Source organism: Pongo abelii, chromosome 14, assembly GCF_028885655.2.
Source record: "Pongo abelii isolate AG06213 chromosome 14, NHGRI_mPonAbe1-v2.0_pri, whole genome shotgun sequence".
Classification (NCBI taxonomy): domain Eukaryota; kingdom Metazoa; phylum Chordata; class Mammalia; order Primates; family Hominidae; genus Pongo; species Pongo abelii.
In genome coordinates this window covers 22,543,042-22,561,054 of record NC_071999.2, presented here as the reverse complement: position 1 = coordinate 22,561,054, position 18,013 = coordinate 22,543,042, and the positions used below count along the sequence as shown (strand labels likewise).

The 18,013-nt window shown below is 38.2% G+C and overlaps 1 protein-coding gene and 1 long non-coding RNA gene across 7 annotated transcripts in view; one reads left to right on the top strand and one right to left on the bottom strand.

Annotated features, from left to right (window-relative positions):
• The window catches only part of LOC129049440 (uncharacterized), a 45,153-nt gene extending 35,131 nt beyond the window's left edge, over positions 1-10,022 (bottom strand). For both annotated transcript variants that reach the window (XR_008512523.1, XR_008512524.1), the window contains exon 1: positions 9,898-10,022. This is a non-coding gene — a long non-coding RNA (uncharacterized LOC129049440). The remainder of the gene's footprint in view (positions 1-9,897) is intronic.
• The window catches only part of XPO4 (exportin 4), a 124,863-nt gene that overhangs the window by 93,729 nt on the left and 13,121 nt on the right, over positions 1-18,013 (top strand). For all 5 annotated transcript variants that reach the window (XM_024257687.3, XM_054528793.2, XM_054528794.2 and 2 more), the window contains 9 exons: positions 320-496; positions 1,062-1,204; positions 1,704-1,849; positions 2,651-2,828; positions 9,256-9,415; positions 9,925-10,094; positions 10,894-11,068; positions 13,181-13,474; positions 13,998-14,178. In XM_024257687.3, the coding sequence (XP_024113455.1) occupies positions 320-496; positions 1,062-1,204; positions 1,704-1,849; positions 2,651-2,828; positions 9,256-9,415; positions 9,925-10,094; positions 10,894-11,068; positions 13,181-13,474; positions 13,998-14,178 (1,624 nt within the window). The remainder of the gene's footprint in view (positions 1-319; positions 497-1,061; positions 1,205-1,703; positions 1,850-2,650; positions 2,829-9,255; positions 9,416-9,924; positions 10,095-10,893; positions 11,069-13,180; positions 13,475-13,997; positions 14,179-18,013) is intronic.

Sequence of the window (18,013 nt, the reverse complement as noted above, 5' to 3'; positions counted from 1 at the left end):
GGGTGTATACATTTTTTTTTTATTTTAACAATTCTCTTCTTGACTACAGAAAATGTTAATATTATTTTTGTTTGAAAAATGCATGTTCCACAAAACACTAAACAGCTGGTTTTAAAAATAAACTTTAATTCCAGATTGCCTAAGACTTACTTAAACTGAACTTAGAAAGATTTTAGAAAGTTCAATAAAAACTGATTAATAATTGGGAAGCTCTGTTAAAGGAAAAACTTAAACTATTTGTATGTATTTATATGACTCTTGTTATAATGCCAATTGTCGTTCTCTGGACATTTGTTTTATAAATGTTCTTTTCTTTTAGCTTGATAAAGATGACATGGTATACATGGAAGCATATGATAAATTGTTGGAGTCCTGGTTAACTTTGGTTCAAGATGACAAACATTTCCATAAAGGCTTTTTTACCCAACATGCAGTTCAAGTTTTCAATTCCTATATTCAGTGCCACCTAGCTGCTCCAGATGGCACAAGAAATTTGGTGAGTTTTAAGCAAGATGGTAATTAACAGTCTATTTCATCATAGGCTATATTTTACCATGTTACACATTATATAATGCCAGAAATTTAGGATGGGTTCCCTCAGAAGATTTGCTGGGAGCAAAAGTGGCCTTGTTCTCTGAGTTCTTATTATATTGGATGTTGCTTATGTATATTCCGTTTCAGTTTTCAGTTACCTACCTCTTTCTGTCTAGCTGTCAAGAGATATGAATAATTTGGGCCATGGATGTCTGGTTATTTCAGTGACAGAAGTTCAATTCTCCCATATGGGAGGTGGGTTGTGGGTGTGCAGTTAGTCGTGTTGATCACCATGGAGTGATTCCTGTACTTCTTGCTCTTGTATGTTTTCCCCCTTTTGATAACTACCACGGCTGTCAGCATTGTTAGAAGGGAGTTCCTAGATAGCTGTGCTCAAAGGTCGGCTGTGTCCTGCTCTCCTTTTGCTATGCAGTGCTAAGCTATCTAAGCTATGTTATGGAGCCACAGAAGTGCACGTTGAATAGGCAATGCAGTTCCTCATTGTTTATTTCTTTTACTTGCAATAGACTGCCAATGGTGTGGCCTCTCGTGAGGAGGAAGAAATAAGTGAACTTCAAGAGGATGATCGAGACCAGTTTTCTGATCAGCTGGCCAGTGTAGGAATGCTAGGAAGAATTGCTGCAGAACACTGTATACCTCTTCTGACAAGGTACACACAGTCCAAAGAAACCCCATGGAGCAAATATTTTCTATTCACAATTCCCTGGAGAGCACTTAAAGTGTTTAAAGACTTTAAACACCCTCACCCCATGTCCCAGCACACTGGAACAAATGGACAGAAACACTCATGATTGCATTCCTTGGCTTAGACATTTGGAGCCCAGGCACTACAGCGTAGATGGCAGAGAGATTATGGAAAACATGGTATGAGAAATGATTTGACCCATATCAGTAAAAACTTGGAATAACCAGTTTTCAAATGCCTGTTGTAAACCTTGATTGTTTGTAAAGCAGTGTTTTAATTCTATGTTATAAAAAATAAATCATAATTCCTATAGTGCTATGAGAACAGTTGTGTACTATAATGTTTTTGTATATGTGTTTTTACGCTAACATTTAATTCATGTTGTCTAATATATGGAAGTTGTAAGTTGTTCCATGTGTTTGCTTATTGAACGTTATGAAGCTACTGTTTTCTTCTCTTTTAGTTTATTAGAAGAAAGAGTAACAAGACTCCATGGTCAGTTACAACGACATCAGCAACAGTTACTTGCTTCACCGGGTTCAAGCACTATTGACAACAAAATGCTTGATGATCTCTATGAAGATATTCACTGGCTTATTTTAGTTACAGGTTGGTTGGTGGTTTCTTTTTAAAATGTAATTGCCAACTGAGCAATTTAAGCCTTAAAAGAAGCTTCATATATGAAAAACAGTAGTGCATATATAATATTGGATAAAATTTGGATACAGCTATTTTCTGTCATAGAACTATGGATGCATTTTTAAAAACTACTGGCTGATATGTATGCAGTGTCTGTTGCATACCAAATGTTTTATGGATCTCATTCTACCCGCTGAATTAGTATTGCTAGGTAGTATTACTATTATCATCATCATCGTCATTATCCCCAACTAATAGATGAAGAAGCTGAGACTTTGAGAGTATAAGAAACTAGCCCATTGTCACATTGCTATTAATTTTTGGAGCCAGAATGTAAATCTAGGCAGTCTGACTCTTAGGATCTTCTTTTTTGACCACCATACTATTAGTGTTTCCATATTTTAAATAATAAGGAAAAAATCTTGACTTTTGAAAATGAATTCCCTAATATTGACTTCTAATATAGATAGTAGCAAAATTTCTATTAACTTTACAGAATACAGTACTGAAAATTATTTAAGGTAGTAGATTAAAAAGCCCCTATGAATTACAAAATTGGTGAATAAAACATTTGTCCTTTTCTGTAGTTTTGAGGGTTACTTATCTGAGACATAGAAAGTTTTTTTTGCATAAACTTGAAATTAACAGGTTAACATTTATAATTTACATCAATTTATATGATGTATATAAATCAAACTGAAAACATTTATAGTACAATTTGATAAATGTAGATTTGTTAAGTGTTCATTTTTAATTTTTTTTAAACTGAAGGCTACCTCTTAGCTGATGATACTCAGGGAGAGACTCCGCTAATACCTCCAGAAATAATGGAATATTCCATTAAGCATTCATCTGAAGTTGACATTAATACAACACTTCAAATTTTGGGATCTCCAGGAGAAAAGGCTTCTTCCATCCCAGGGTACAACAGAACAGATTCTGTGATTAGGTAATATAAACTCTATAGCTGTGCTCTTGTAATTTTTATACTGTTTTATAAATTCTGAGTTGATGGGTAGATGACTGGAGTGATAGGCACGTTGTAAATCTGATACATGAAAAAAATGAAAACTTGGAGAAGCCTTGAAATACACAAGGATGGCAAGTACTCAGTATATTTAGGCAATGCCACTCTAGTGAGAGTTGACAGCTATACCCAGTACTGAAGAAAAGTAATGTCAAATTATTCTGAATACAATGAGACTTGGAAGGGACATTGAATGTAGTTAGGAACATAACGCCTGTCCATCAGAGAGCAATACTGATGCATACAGGCACCCTAAATGAAGGGAACCAGATGAACGTCAACAAGTATCGTTCATGAAAGCTAAAACTACGTTTTGGTGGCTTTCTCATGGAAAAAGATAAAAACTTGTATCTCATAAAATGGAAATATGTATTCTAAATGTGAAACTTAAGAGCCCTATTATAATACAGGAGAGTGCCTCAAATGAGATGATTCACTTTAATCTTCCTAATACTAATGGCAAAATTTTCGTTAATTCTTAATGGTGAAATTAAGGAGGGATAAGCCTGTATTAAAAATGTTCTGGCCAGGCACAGTGGCTCACGCCTGCAATCCCAGCACTTTGGGAGGCCGAGGCGGGCGGATCATGAGGTCAAGAGATTGAGATCATCCTGGCCAACATGGTGAAACCCTGTCTCTACTAAACATGCAAAAATTAGCTGGATGTGGTGGTGTACGCCTGTAGTCCCAGCTACTCAGGAGTATGAAGCAGGAGAATCACTTGAACCCAGGAGGCAGAGGTTGCAGTGAGCTCAGATTGCACCACTGCACTCCAGCCTGGCGACAGAGCAAGACTTTGTCTCAAAAAAAAAAAAAAAAAAAAAAAAAGTTCCTGAAAGTGGATTTGAAAACAACATGTGAAATTTCAGTATCTTTTACTTTATTTTAAATGTAGGTTGCAAGCAGAGATGTCAGGAATGATAATAACATTGGTTTTTGTCAGCTGCAAAACCAGTAACTCAAACAGGATGCTGTCCCCTTCATTCTTTTCAGTATGCAAAAATATGTGGATATCATTTAAACATGCAATAGAAAATGTGGCTTTTTAAAAAATAGTTGAAATATTAAGCTGATAACCAAGGAAATGTTGGGGAATTTATTTCCTTTATTGTTGCATTCTCTTGTTTGAAATGAAATCATACATTATTGAAAAAGTTATATCTTCATTTTAGGATTACCTTAGTCATTAGATTTAGTGTCTCTGGAAATCAGTGCTTCGCTCTGGTTTGGTTGGTGGTGAATGTTAATTTAAAAAGCAGTTCATTTCAGGGTGCTGTCATATTATATATTCTTTGTTATATTTTTTGCTTGGGCAGTAGCATCAGGAATGCTTTCCTTGTATTTTAAGTGCTTTTTCCATTTTTGTCAGATGTTAGTGTGGGAGCAAAACATTTTGGTATCTGAGAGCACAGACTATGGAGGATTGGGACCAAAAAAAAGTCACCATGTTTTTAATCCAAAGAATTAATATGAAATTTAATGTTATATGGTAGAAACATTTCTTGTTTCACTAAAAAAGCGGCTCACATTTCTTAAAACAGGTATCATTTGAGAAATAATTATTGACTGCTGACAACGTAACAGGGAGCCTTTGGGTATTTGAACAAAACAGATAGAAGTCACTCTTTTAGAACTCTTTGTAAAGGAGAGAGAATAAATAAGTAAATTATGCGGTATGTTAGAAGACAGCAAATGTGACAGGTAAAAAGCTAGAGTGAGAGTATCAGTAGGGGTTGTTGTAGTTGTCATTAGTGTGATCAGTGTTGGCTTTATTTAGAAGGTGACTTGGGAGCAGAGATGTGAGGTTGGTAAGGGAGGCCATGAAGATCTCTTGTGGGGAGAGCATTCCAAGCAAAATAAACAGTGAATGCAAAGGCCCTGGGCCTGCTTGGCATGTTCAAGAACAGCAAGAATGCTGTGGTGGGTTGAGCAGAGTGAGGTGGAATTTTGTAGGAGATGGAGTTAGGAAAATAGAAGGAAAACAGATAAGGTCTTAGGCCTTTGTAACATCTTTGGCTTTTGTTCTGAATGAAGCAGCATGCCATTGTAGGGTTTTGAGCAGAAGAGTAACTTAAATGTTAAGAAGTTTACTCTGCTGCATTGAGAGTAAATGATGGAGGCTGGGCACTGTGGCTCACACCTGTAATCCTAGCACTTTGGGAGGCCAATGTGGGCAGATTGCCTTAGCTCAGAAGTTCAAGACCAGACTGGGCACTATTGAAACCCCGTCTCTACTAAATACAAAAAATTAGCTGGGCATGGTGGTGCTCACCTCCTGTAGTCCCAGCTACTCAGGAGGCTGAGGCACAATAATCGCTTGAACCTCGGAGGCAGAGGTTGCAGTGAGCTGAGATCACACCACTGTACTCTAGCCTAGGCGACACAGCAAGACCCTGTCTCAAAAAAAAAAACAAAATGCAAAAAAACCTGAGAGTAAATGATGGAAGCCAGGAGACCAGTTAGGAGACAAATTGCAGTAATCCAAGAGAGAGATGATGGTGGCTCAGACCTATAGTGGAGGTTGTGAGAAGTTAAAGCTCTGTTTGATTTATTGTGCTGACTTTGGATTTATGACATACAAATGTAATCTAGGATTGACTTGGAAAATATGAGAAACTGAGTGCTGTTTGGAATATATTTGTAGATATAGTGCTTTAAGAAATTGAAGTAGGAATGGGGTATTAATCTTGAAATATCAACAACTTAAAAATATTTTGATGTTTTTATCAGTTGGATTTCAACTCCCCTGCATGCCAGCATCTGAGGATACAGTTAGAAGTGTGTAAGGGTGTTATAGGAGCTCCTGGTTCCCCTAATCTACGGGCAGAGGAGAACCAGAGGGGGCTTCTTGAAACAAGAGTACTTCAGGCAGTGACAATAGCATAAGCAGCAATGTTATAGGAAAGGGGTCCCTGGGGGTTCTCGGATCTTGCACAAGAAAGAATTCAGGGCGAGTCCATAGAGTAAAGTGAAAGCAAGTTTATTAAGAAAGTAAAGGAATAAAAGAATGGCTACTCCATAGACAAGAGCAGGAAGTTCCTGAAAATAAGAAATAAGAAAATAGGAGGAACACATCCACCATAGGCACAATGCTTGTGTGTGTGTGTGTGTGTGTGTGTGTGTGTGTGTGTGTGTACATATATATATAGTGTGTGTGTGTGTGTATATAGTGTGTATATATATATAGTGTATATATATAGTGTATATATATATAGTGTATATATATGATAAAAAAGATCATGGGGAGATGGGCTTTGCTACAAGGGTTTGTGATAAAGGATTGCTTTTCTTAATTACTGTATTTTGCAAGAATCAATATTACTATCTTTAAAGCAAAATTAGGAATGCCTTTGTTCTCCAGATGTCAGAATGTCTGGACACTCCCAAGTCTGGGTCTGTTTAGTAAGTCTTATTAATTTGTTCCCTTAACTGTAAACATCTAGAGAATAGGGAATGCCTGACTTTCTGAGTATGCAGCCCGTCAGGTCCCAGCATCGTTTTCCTAGCCCTCACTCAAGATGGAGTCAGTCTGGTTCGATGCCTCTGACAGTAAGAGAGCCGTGCTCAAGTGAGAAGAACTTAGGTGTGGCTGGTGTGTGACCCAGGAGGGCAGGGCGATAGCTTTGGTGGGGGGATGAGGGTGGAGAGGCAGGGAGGATGCTGTGGGTGGGGCTGATAAAGTAGGAATAAAAATACTGACAAGGATTTACAGCAGAGAAGTGAAGTGATCAAAATATTTTAGAGATACTATTACATGGGTGATAAATTTAAAGGGTGACAAGGCAAGTTAGGAAGCATTTTCCTTCGTAGTCTTGGGAGTGAAGATGGAGAAAGGTTCTTGGGTTATGAGAGTTATTTCTGAGGTAGAAGAAAGGCCCCTGGGTGCCTCCCCTGGACCTGCCTGACTGAGGCTGAGTGGTTCTTTCATTGATGTTTCTTCCACTTTACAAAAGAAAGGCCAAAGTTTTCACTTCTACCTCTGAACATGTGGATTGGCAGGTGTGTAAAACCCCACAGAGGAGAGGGACAGTTGCAAACAGTGTGGCATTGACTAAGTGACTGAGTCACTAGTGAGTGGACAGTTAGCAGGTTTCAGTCCTTTGCATTAAATAACAAGAGGACCTAATCACATCAACTAAGAGATGATTAAAAATAATTTTTGTTGGTAGATCTCTGTGATTTTTGGTGTATAACTTGGAAGAAATTCAAATAATTGGGGGACTCTGCGATTTTAAAAATAGGTTCTACTTATATGAAGTTTCCTCAGTACTTATATCTATTAAAAGGAGAAACAGGAATCAAATCATGTTCCACTCGCTCATCTGGCAATAGGTAATATTCATTCAAAGATACATGTACTAAGTGGGGAAAGAACCCTACTAAGTTAATCACATTAAGAGATGCATACAATTTTGTGTTTGTGTTTATTTATATTTAATAATTTATTTAAATTTATATTGTTTTGCTCAGTTGTCTAGTTTTAAGTATCATAATGATAATCCAGAAGACATTTTTAAACACTTATGGTCTTATGGTCATTGAAATGTTTAAAAGTTATCTTTCAATATGTAGACATTTGTATCAGAGTATGTAGTATGATGAATAAAATACTGGAACATAAAAATTACATTAGGATAATGTTCTATGGGAAAATGAAATTGAAATAAAAATAAGGAAAATCTGTTTATATTTTTAATGGGTGATAGTGGGTATCAGAACATTATGATAATAAAACCAGTGCATAAATTTAAAGTATTAATGTAACCATTTTATTTTGAATTTTGTTAGGCTGGAATATATATTTAAAATGATTTAATCTTACCGGGAATTTTGACATATCTACAACTTAAATGTATTAGTGTACTGGGAGATTGTTGGGGTTTTATTTGTTTGTTTTGTTGTTGTTTATATACCCCCTAAAAATTTTTTTTAAAGTTTGAGCACTGGTGGTATAGGAGTGTGCAGACAGTGAAGAAGGTTGGGCATGTGGCTCATGCCTGTAATCCCAGCACTTGGGGAGGCCGAGGTGGGAGGACTGCTTGAGCTGAGGAGTTCAAGACCAGCCTGGGTGACATGACGAAACCCTGTCTTTACAAAAATTTTTTAAATCGGCCTGGTGTAGTAGTGTGTGCCTGTAGTCCCAGCTACTTGGGAAACTCAGGCAGGAGGATCGCTTGAACCCAAAAAGTTAAAGCTGCAGTGGACCATGATTGTGTCTGGGCATACTACAGCCTGGGTGACAGAGCAACTCTGTCTCAAAAAGAAGAAAATAGAAGAGATTCTGGGGTGGAACCTTAAAAACCTCCTGATTTAAAGAAGAAGGTCGGGAGAAGAGGATGCTGCCATGAAGACTGGGAAAGAGGAAGCAGATGGCTAGATGAAGAGAGGGAAGGGCAGTGACCCCAGGGAGGCTGCAGGAAGATAAGGGCAGTGACAGTGGGCCATCCAGTGGGGTAAAGAACTGAAACGTGTTTGTATGATTTCATGATGAGATCATTTCAGGCTTCCTGAGAGCACTAGTAAAGGAGCAAAAGCCGAATTTGATTGATTAGAATCCTTTTCTCAGCACTGAAAAACTGATATTCATTAGTGTGTAATGGGATCTTTGCATTACATCCTTTGCTTCCTTGCCTTTTGGCTAAAGTCAAGTTAAATATATATCGCTTCTGATTATGTGCCCTCCTCAACAAAGACATTTCTGTTTGTCTGCATGTCACGCTATGTGATTGACACCACACGACCATATGAATTATGTAGTGTAGGAAAGGACAATATGTGTACTTACACAGGTAATCTTTCTAGCAAGAGTTTTATTTAAAAACACCATGAAGAATCAAGTTTACTAGGAAATATTAGATTTAAACAAGGCTCAATATTCAAAACTTTCTAAATAACTCCCAGATCTTGTACTGTAACATGACCATGATATAAAAACACAAACCATACTAACCAGGGTAGTTTTAAGTAGTGATGCTAAGTAGTACATGCTAAAAGAGTTTGGCATGTACTCTGAAGATTTAATTTGATGTATTTCTCCTGAAAATCTGAAAATTTTGAATCTGAAAATTCTCTTTAGCTAGTAATGCTGATATTCACACATGCGGTTACAACTTCAGCAGAAGGACATCTCTAGTGTTGACTCTTCCTTTCTTTATCTTGTCTCCTGCTTCGTGAAAGATCAGAAATAATATGGGACACTTGTCTAAAACTCTGTAGATGAAATTTTCAAGTATAGCCTGACCTAAATCCAGAGAACTGAAAGACAAAAAAGGACTTTTAAGGAAAAAAATATGGTTAGACCATAACTAAATAAATAAAAGAATAAATGACTTCTGTTTTATACCTACAGGCTGTTGTCTGCCATTCTCAGAGTTTCAGAAGTTGAATCTCGAGCAATAAGAGCAGATCTCACTCATCTACTAAGTCCCCAGATGGGCAAAGATATTGTTTGGTTTTTAAAACGCTGGGCAAAGACTTATCTCCTGGTGGATGAAAAACTGTATGATCAGGTCAGAATGTAAAACTTAAAACTTCATTTGGATTTATGATGATAGCAGTTATAGAAGCAGGAACATTTTTCTTGGTGGTTTTTTCATCAAAATATAACTATTTAAGAGCAGTTTAACATATTCTGTGTTGAAGAGAATTGTGTGACTGGAATGCTGTTTTAATGTGTTTTTTAGAGCACATCACTTGATATAGTTTATTTTAACCACTATTGAAGATACAGATTATTATTTGGGAATAGATTATGCTCTTTTGTATTTGGTTTAATACTATGTTAGTTTTTTAATACTATGGGAATAATAGAAGTTGACGGGAAAATCACACGGGAAAATGTGAGTGGATTGAGGATGTCTTTTTTTTTGACCAGTGGAAATGAGTACATGTGTAAAGTTGATGTGAAGTAAGCACTACTTCAGATTAGATACTAATTTCAGTTTGATTTTTCTCTGTTTTTTTTTTTCTTGAGTTGATCTTTCTTGCTTACCTTAAAAAATTTGTTTCCTCTCTTAAGATAAGTCTGCCATTCAGTACAGCGTTCGGAGCAGATACAGAGGGTTCTCAGTGGATAATTGGCTACCTCTTACAAAAAGTCATCAGTAACCTCTCGGTCTGGAGTAGTGAGCAGGACCTTGCAAATGACACTGTGCAGCTCCTTGTCACTTTGGTGGAAAGAAGAGAAAGGTTAGCCCATTGTTGGAGGCTGTGTGTGTATGTGTGTGGGTGAGAAACTCTTTTTCACTTCCTAGTGTAGTCCTTTGAACTGGCAAATGGTTACACGGTCCTAATTCCAGATGGAGCCTACATTTTTGGAGTAATGCGTTTTAAAAACTATGTCACACTACTATTACAAATGCAAATGGAGCTTTCCCATCTTATAATTGAGCATTACATTGACTCCTTCAGGATTTGGCATCAAAGCCCTATGAGTAACACATTAGTAATTTATGGTGTTGCAAACACTTTTATGTGGAATATGCTCATTTGAATTTTTAGACATCTTATCCCCATTTTAAAGATTAAATACTGATATTTAAAATTTAATGTTGGAAAGTAAAATTTTTAGTGCTTTCTACAACAATTCTAGAAATGTTTTCATTGTTCTTACTGTATATCATTGTTATTATTACCATTGTCATTGGCTGGTTTATTGAATTCTTATAATTTACTATGTACTCTTCTAAGCACATCATAGGTAAGTATCTCATTTAATCATTATATCAGTCTCAGCCCCAGGAGACTGTTATTATTCCTATTTTGCAGATTATAGAGAAGTGATGATTGATAGAGGTTAAATAAATTTTGCATCGCCAGACAACTAGTGGGATTTGAATGTAAGCCTGTGTGACTTCAAAGTCTATACTAAGTTTACTGTACTTTGCTTTAAAAGTAATTAAATCTAGTTATTTTTGTTTTCTTTGTGTGTATGTGTGTATGTGTATACATAGTAATACATCTTATGTTTTGTTATTTCTACCTGTAGGGCAAACTTAGTAATTCAGTGTGAGAACTGGTGGAATTTAGCTAAGCAGTTTGCAAGCCGAAGCCCACCTCTTAATTTCTTGTCAAGTCCTGTGCAGAGGACATTGATGAAGGCTCTAGTCTTAGGAGGTTTTGCACATATGGACACAGAAACCAAACAGCAGTATTGGACAGAGGTAACAGTGTCTTCTATTTTGATTGCACCCTTTTGTGTAACTCTGTAGTTCCTTTATCTATGCGTTGCCGTAAAAGAGTCTCTGGACACATAAATGTATCAGTCATAGCTTTTCTTTCTTTCTTTTCTTCTTTTTTTTTTTTTTGAGATAGGGTCTTACTCTGTTGCCCAGGCTGGAGTACAGTGGTGCAATCTCAGCATATTGTAGCCCCTACCTCCCGGGTTCAAGCGATTCTCCTGCCTCAGCCTCCCAAGTGGCTGGGACTACAGACTCATGCCACCATACCCAGCTAATTTTTGTTTTCTTAGTAGAAACGGGCTTTTGCCATGTTGGCCAGGCTGGTCTCGAACTCCTGGCCTCAAGCAGTCTGCCTGCATTGGCCTCCCAAAGTGCTGGGATTACAGACGTGACCAGCCACTGTGCCCGGCCCAGTCATAGCTTTTCTGCTATTTTTTCTCCTAATGAATGGGTTGAAGCTTCTTATTTTACAAATGTTATCTTATAATTTTTCTGTACCTGCCTGTGTGTGATGACATTGAATATTATCAAGTGTTCTGCATTTTAGGCACATTTTTCCCAGCTCAGTTGAGAGCATGGACTGGCTTATTAAATCTTCATTAGGGATCAGGGAAACATTCTTCTGTCTTGAATAAGATGCAGATTAACCATGATATTCATTTCCTAGGGCTGCTCTAACAAAATACCACAACACAAATTTGTTTTCTCCTACTTCTGGAGGCTAGAAGTCCAAGCTATAAGGTGTCCATGGGATTTGTTCTTTCTGAAGGCTATGAGGGAAAATCTGTAGCCTCTGGTAGCTTGCTGGCAGTCTTTGGCATTCCTTGATTTGTAAACGCATCACCCTGATCCCTGCCTTCATCTTCACATCTCCCCCTGTGTGTGTCTGCATCCACATTTCCCCTTTCTATATCAGTTATATTGAACTAGGGGCCCACCCTATTCCAGTATGACTTCATCTGAACTAATTACATCTATGACAACCCTATTTTCTTTTCTTTTCTTTTTTTTTGAGACGGAGTCTTGCTCTGTCACTCAGGCTGGAGTTCAGTGGTGTGATCTCAGCTCACTGCAACCTCCACCTCCTGGGTCAAGCGACTCTCCTGTCTCAGCCTCCCGAGTAGGTGGGATTCAGGTGCGCACCATCATGCCTGGCTAATTTTTGTATTTTTAGTAGAGACGGGGTTTTGCCATGTTGGCCAGGCTGGTCTCCTGACCTCAAGTGATCCGCCCACCTCAGCCTTCCAAAACGTTGGGATTACAGGCATGAGCCACGGTGTCCGGCCAACTGTATTATCACATAAGTTCATATCCTGGGGTTTGGATTTCCACATATGAGTTTTTGAGGAACACAGTTTGACCCATAACAACAACCATGGGCACATTATTTAATAGGCTTTAAATCAAGGGCTAAGAGTTGGCAGTGTGTGTGTAGGTTGCCAGCCTGCAGTCCTTGTCTAGAGGGCCCTTAGTGTTTGAGAAGGGGTACAGTAATGGAATTAGGCAGTTGTTTGTGACTTCAAATCCAGGGGAAACCAGACTGACTATTTTTATTTTAAACAATTGTATTATCATATGGACAGCTTTAAGTCGGATTAAGATACTGTCCTCTTGAATATGAGTACTCTTATATACAGGGCAGGACTGATTATCTGAAGTTACGTTCTGTGCCAAGAGGAATTAGGTAAAGGAAAAAGGAAAAAAACAGACGAGAGCTTTGAATTGGGCTTCAGTCTGTAGAGGTTGGCAAGCTACAGCCCATGGGCAAATGTGGCTTACTGTCTGATTTTGTAAACAAAGTTTTTTTTCCCTTTTTGGCTCATTACTTGGAAAGAGATGGAGGGAAATGGCAGCATTCTTTGAGTGGCAGGGAGACAGTTATGTCCCATGCTTTGGGTGTTTTGGCTTTACATGAGCCGGAAGTTAGGATGACCCTCAAAATGGGGAGTGTAAAGTCTGGTTTAGATACTCTTTGTTATGTGCTTGTCCTGCCTCCAACAATTAGAAATGTTTTGGAAAGTGAATATTTATCCAAGCAGAGGAAATAAAGCATGTGAACTGAGCTTTAAGAAAATTCCTGGTTTATTTTTATAGGTTCTTCAGCCACTTCAGCAGCGATTCTTAAGAGTGATAAACCAAGAAAACTTCCAGCAGATGTGTCAGCAAGAGGAAGTCAAGCAGGAAATCACTGCCACACTGGAGGCCCTGTGTGGCATTGCTGAGGCTACCCAGATTGACAATGTAGCAATCCTGTTTAATTTTTTAATGGACTTCCTTACCAATTGCATTGGGTTGATGGAAGTTTACAAGAATACCCCAGAGACTGTCAATCTCATTATAGAAGTTTTTGTTGAAGTTGCACATAAACAGATATGCTATCTTGGAGAGGTAAGCACTTTCTAATTTTATCCCCTCAGGATTAAAACTCTTCGAAGCTATAATAAAATAATAGATGTTTGCTTAAAATTTGATTAGTATTATCTTAAATAATATTTTTATTCCTTCAAAAGATTTTTTAAAAAGATTTTTAAAAAGAACTTATAATTTAGAGAAAGTCATGTTGAATGAATATAAATTCTTTTTTTTTTATTTCTTCTAAAAGGAAACAGGATACATGTACAGAACGTTCAGATTTGTTACATAGGTATATGTATGCCATGGTGGTTTGCTGCACCTGAATATAAATTCTTGTCCTAAAATTTTGTTAGAAAAGGGGTAAAATTTAAAAAATATGTACTCTTAATATATGCTTTTTAGAAATTATTGTTTTAATGTAGTTTAAAGCAAGAATTATTGCTACTCTTGGAATTCGGAGTTAATTTATATAGATTATATTTTAAAATTTTTTTAATGTCAGTGTACCAAGTAGCATAATTTGTGCTTTTTTTTTTTTTTTTTTTTTTTTTTGCAGTCCAAAGCTATGAACTTATATGAAGCCTGCCTTACTTTGTTGCAAGTATATTCTAAGAATAATTTAGGGCGGCAAAGAATAGATGTTACAGCAGAAGAAGAGCAATACCAAGACCTGCTTCTCATTATGGAACTTCTTACTAACCTGCTGTCGAAGGAATTCATAGATTTCAGTGATACAGGTAAAATGGAACGTGATGGTTTTTAAACTTTGTTGTTATTCTCCTTTTTATTAAAGCAAAGGATTGTTTTCTGTAAGATACATCTCATGAGGAAATTCAATTTATGGACTAAATGAAAGAAGATCTCTGTGGTCAAAGTGAGGGTAGGAACCAGTGGCCCTCCTGCTTGGCTTTCCTCTTGTAAGAATAATAGAAATAGTATCTCTCATTCAGTGAGATCTTACTAAATGCCAAGCACTGTTCTTACCTCTCACAATGGTATGAAGTCAATCTCATTGTTATTCTCACTTTATAGATGAGGAAACAGAAGCACAGAGAGCTTAAGTCACTTGGCCACAGATACTTAGCCAGGACTGGGATTCAAATCCCAGCCTGTGACTCCAGATGCCAGTCTCTTCAGAGTTAACACTTCCTGACTAATCACTTCTCCATGTTCCCCAGGGTGGTCACCCCAGCAAACCCTAGCACTTTCCAGAGTGCGGCTTGGAAAGCGCTGTTGGGGTAGGAAGCACTCTCTCTGGAGTTAACAGCCCACACTTTGAAGACCGAGCCTAGTGTCTCACCTACAGTATGATGTGGGGGGAGTTGATTAGCCTGCCTGTGTCTTTACTAGCTGGTCAAATGGGTATGATAATAAATACCTTTCAGCGTATTTGAAGGATCAGCTGTAAAGTGTCGTTGGTGCCTAGCATTGTGTCTGACAATCAGTAGGTAAAAGATAGTTGCTGTTACAGGCAAGAACCTGATCAGTAATTTAAACCTCATATATGTCTGTAGTTTTCAGTGCTGTAGAGTTCACTCCCCTCCTATCTCACTGCCAACCTTGCCTTCAAACAAAATGGATCCTGTTTCATAACAGAAAAATGAATCATATCTAGCCTCTCCTATTATATGTTGTGCAGACATGTGTGGTAGTGGACATTTTTGGCTTCTTCCTTGTAAGATTCTCTTTCTAAGTTAGGTGCTATAATATCCACTCGACTTATTTATCCCAATCCTTGAGATTGTTCTGTTTCCTTAATTTTTTCATATTCCTTATTCACTGGACCATGTCTTGTCTTTTTTTTTTTTTTCTTTTTTTTATTCTTGGGCCACGGTTTTTCCAATATCTGCCCTGAGCTAGGTACCATCAACTTCACAGTGTAGAAGGTTTACTCTTTATTTTTTTTGCAGTTAACTAGGGGTACCAAGGTGAGATAGTCTGAAAAGCACTGTACAAATTCACTTTTCCTCAGTGAATTCTTTCTGGTCTGTTTTTAGGCCCAGGCTTTCACTCAAGTTTTCTAATTTTCTTCAGGTCAGTGATGCTTCATCCAGGAGTTCTTAACTTTTTCTTTCTTTCCTTGTTGTTGTTGTTGTTTGAGAGGCAGGGTCTCCCTCTGTCATCCAGGCTAGAGTGCAGTCGCATGATCACAGCTCTTTGCAGCCTCAACCTCAGGCTTGAACTATTCTCCCACCTCAACCTCCCAAAGTGCTGGGATTACAGGTGTGAGCCACTGTGCCCAGCATTCTTAACCTCTTACTAATACAGTATTAGTTGGTTCATGGACTCTTGGACACTCTTCTATACATTTTCCAGGTGTGTCAGGACCCCAGGTTAAGAACCTTGTCCCCAGAGGAATCTGTAACTAAATGTTAGGACCCAGAGCTAAAACATGTATATGTTTAGATGATTTACTATCATGATTACCCTGTGTATCATAAATCAGCTCATTGTTTCAATTTTTTCATTTCTAGAAATAGTATCATCATTTTCTTGGATTCTTATTCTATGCCCCTACTCAGGCCCCATCTCAGACCTACTAACTCTAGAAATCTATATTTTGACTAAGTTTCCTCGTTGTTTCTGACATACTACCAGATTTGTCTTATTTTCAGAATAATTTTCCTAAAATAGTGATTCCATCGTGTTTCCTACCTACTTAAGTACTACAGTAGATCCCAGCACTGGCCAGCGTTAATAAGAGAAAGGAGAAGGGACGGTCCACATTTCCAGAATATTCTATAATCCTATCAAAAAAGGAAGGATTATAATAGAAGTAAACATTTAGAGAAACGATTGTGGGGCTGTGGCCAGTTTTTAGAATCTTCCATCTTCTTCCTACCTTGAAGGCCCCTTTAGGAAATCAGAACTGCCTCTCTGCTTCCTTACTGGACTCTAGATGGAGGATCCTCCCCCAGCACAGCCTTCCTGAGTTTTTCTTTGTGTAACATAATTTCTGTATGACTTGCCTTGGACCCAGTAGGACTTGTAGCAACAATAAGGGATAGCCATTAATATTTTTGGAATATTTTTTGACCTGGGAGTCTTCTTTGGTTAAGGGTGAAATGTTTTAGATCATTTACATTGAAAGGGCAGGGGACAAAAAATTAGCCAGGCGTGGTGTGGGCACCTGTAGTCCCAGCTACTCAGGAGGCTGAGGCAGGAGAATGGCGTGAACCAGGGAGGCGGAGCTTGCAGTGAGCCGAGATTGTGCTACTGCACTCCAGCCTGAGTGACAGAGCAAGACTCTGTCTCAATAAATAAATAAATAAATAAATAAATAAATAAATAAATAAATAAGAAAGGGCAGGGGGGCTATTAAGGTGTTTGAAGACAATCTCCCAGGTTTATGGTGCAGCTGCACTTCCTCCCATCTGCCATTCTAAGAACAAATTGTAGAGCAAACAATAAAGCTAAGCATTTGAAGGAGAGATTTTCAAAATAAAAGCAGCAAAAAGATTAAAGTCATAATAAGGTTAAGGAAAGAAATTGATGCTATAATGCTCAGGCTAGACAGAACAAAATAGGGGTAAAAAGAGTAAAACAAGTATGTAGGGTTGAAATTCAGAAGAAACAAAAATGAAGGCAAAATAGAAAATTATAAAGAAACATCTTTGGCACATCAGGCAAATGGATGGTAAAAAGGAAGAAAATATTTTATTTAAAAATAAAGATAATAGCTGAAACAAAATATAAAATATTTTAAATATTATAAAACAAAGTTAATGGACTAGGTGAGATATTAAAAGCATAACTGTGCCGGGTGCGGTGGCTCACGCCTGTAATCCCAGCACTTTGGGAGGCTGAGGTGGGCAGATCACCTAAGGTCGAGAGTTTGAGACTAGCTAGGCCAACATGGAGAAACCCCGTCTCTACTAAAAATACAAAAAAATCAGCTGGGCATGGTGGTGCATGCCTGTAGTCCCAGCTACTCAGGAAGCTGAGGCAGGAGAATCACTTGAACCGGGGAAGAGAGGAGGTTGCAGTGAGCTGAGATCATGCCATTGCACTCCAGCCTGGGCAACAAGAGCGGAACTCCATCTCAAAAAATATTAATAATAATTAATAAATAATAAATAAAAGCATAACCGGAAACCGGCATGTGACTTTTTTTTTTTTTTTTTTTGAGACAGAGTTTCACTTTTGTTGCCCAGGCTGGAGTGCAATGGCGCGATCTTGGCTCACAGCAGCCTCCGCCTCAGCCTTACGAGTAGCTGGGATTATAGGAACCTGCCACCAGGCCTGGCTAATTTTTTTGTTTGTTTGTTTGTTTTTGAGACAGCGTCTCGCTCTGTCACCCAGGCTGGACTGCGATGGCGCGATCTCGGCTCACTGCAAACTCTGCCTCCTCGGTTCAAGTGATTCTCCTCCCTCAGCCTCCCAAGTACCCGGGACTATAGGCGCCTGCCACCACGCCTGGCTAATATTTTTTTTTTTTTTTTTTTTTTTTTTAGTAGATACTGTGTTTCACTATGTTGGCCAGGCTGGTCTTAAACTCCTGACCTCGTGATCTACCTGTCTCAGCCTCCCAGAGTGCTGGGATTACAGGAGTGAGCCACCATGCCCAGCCCA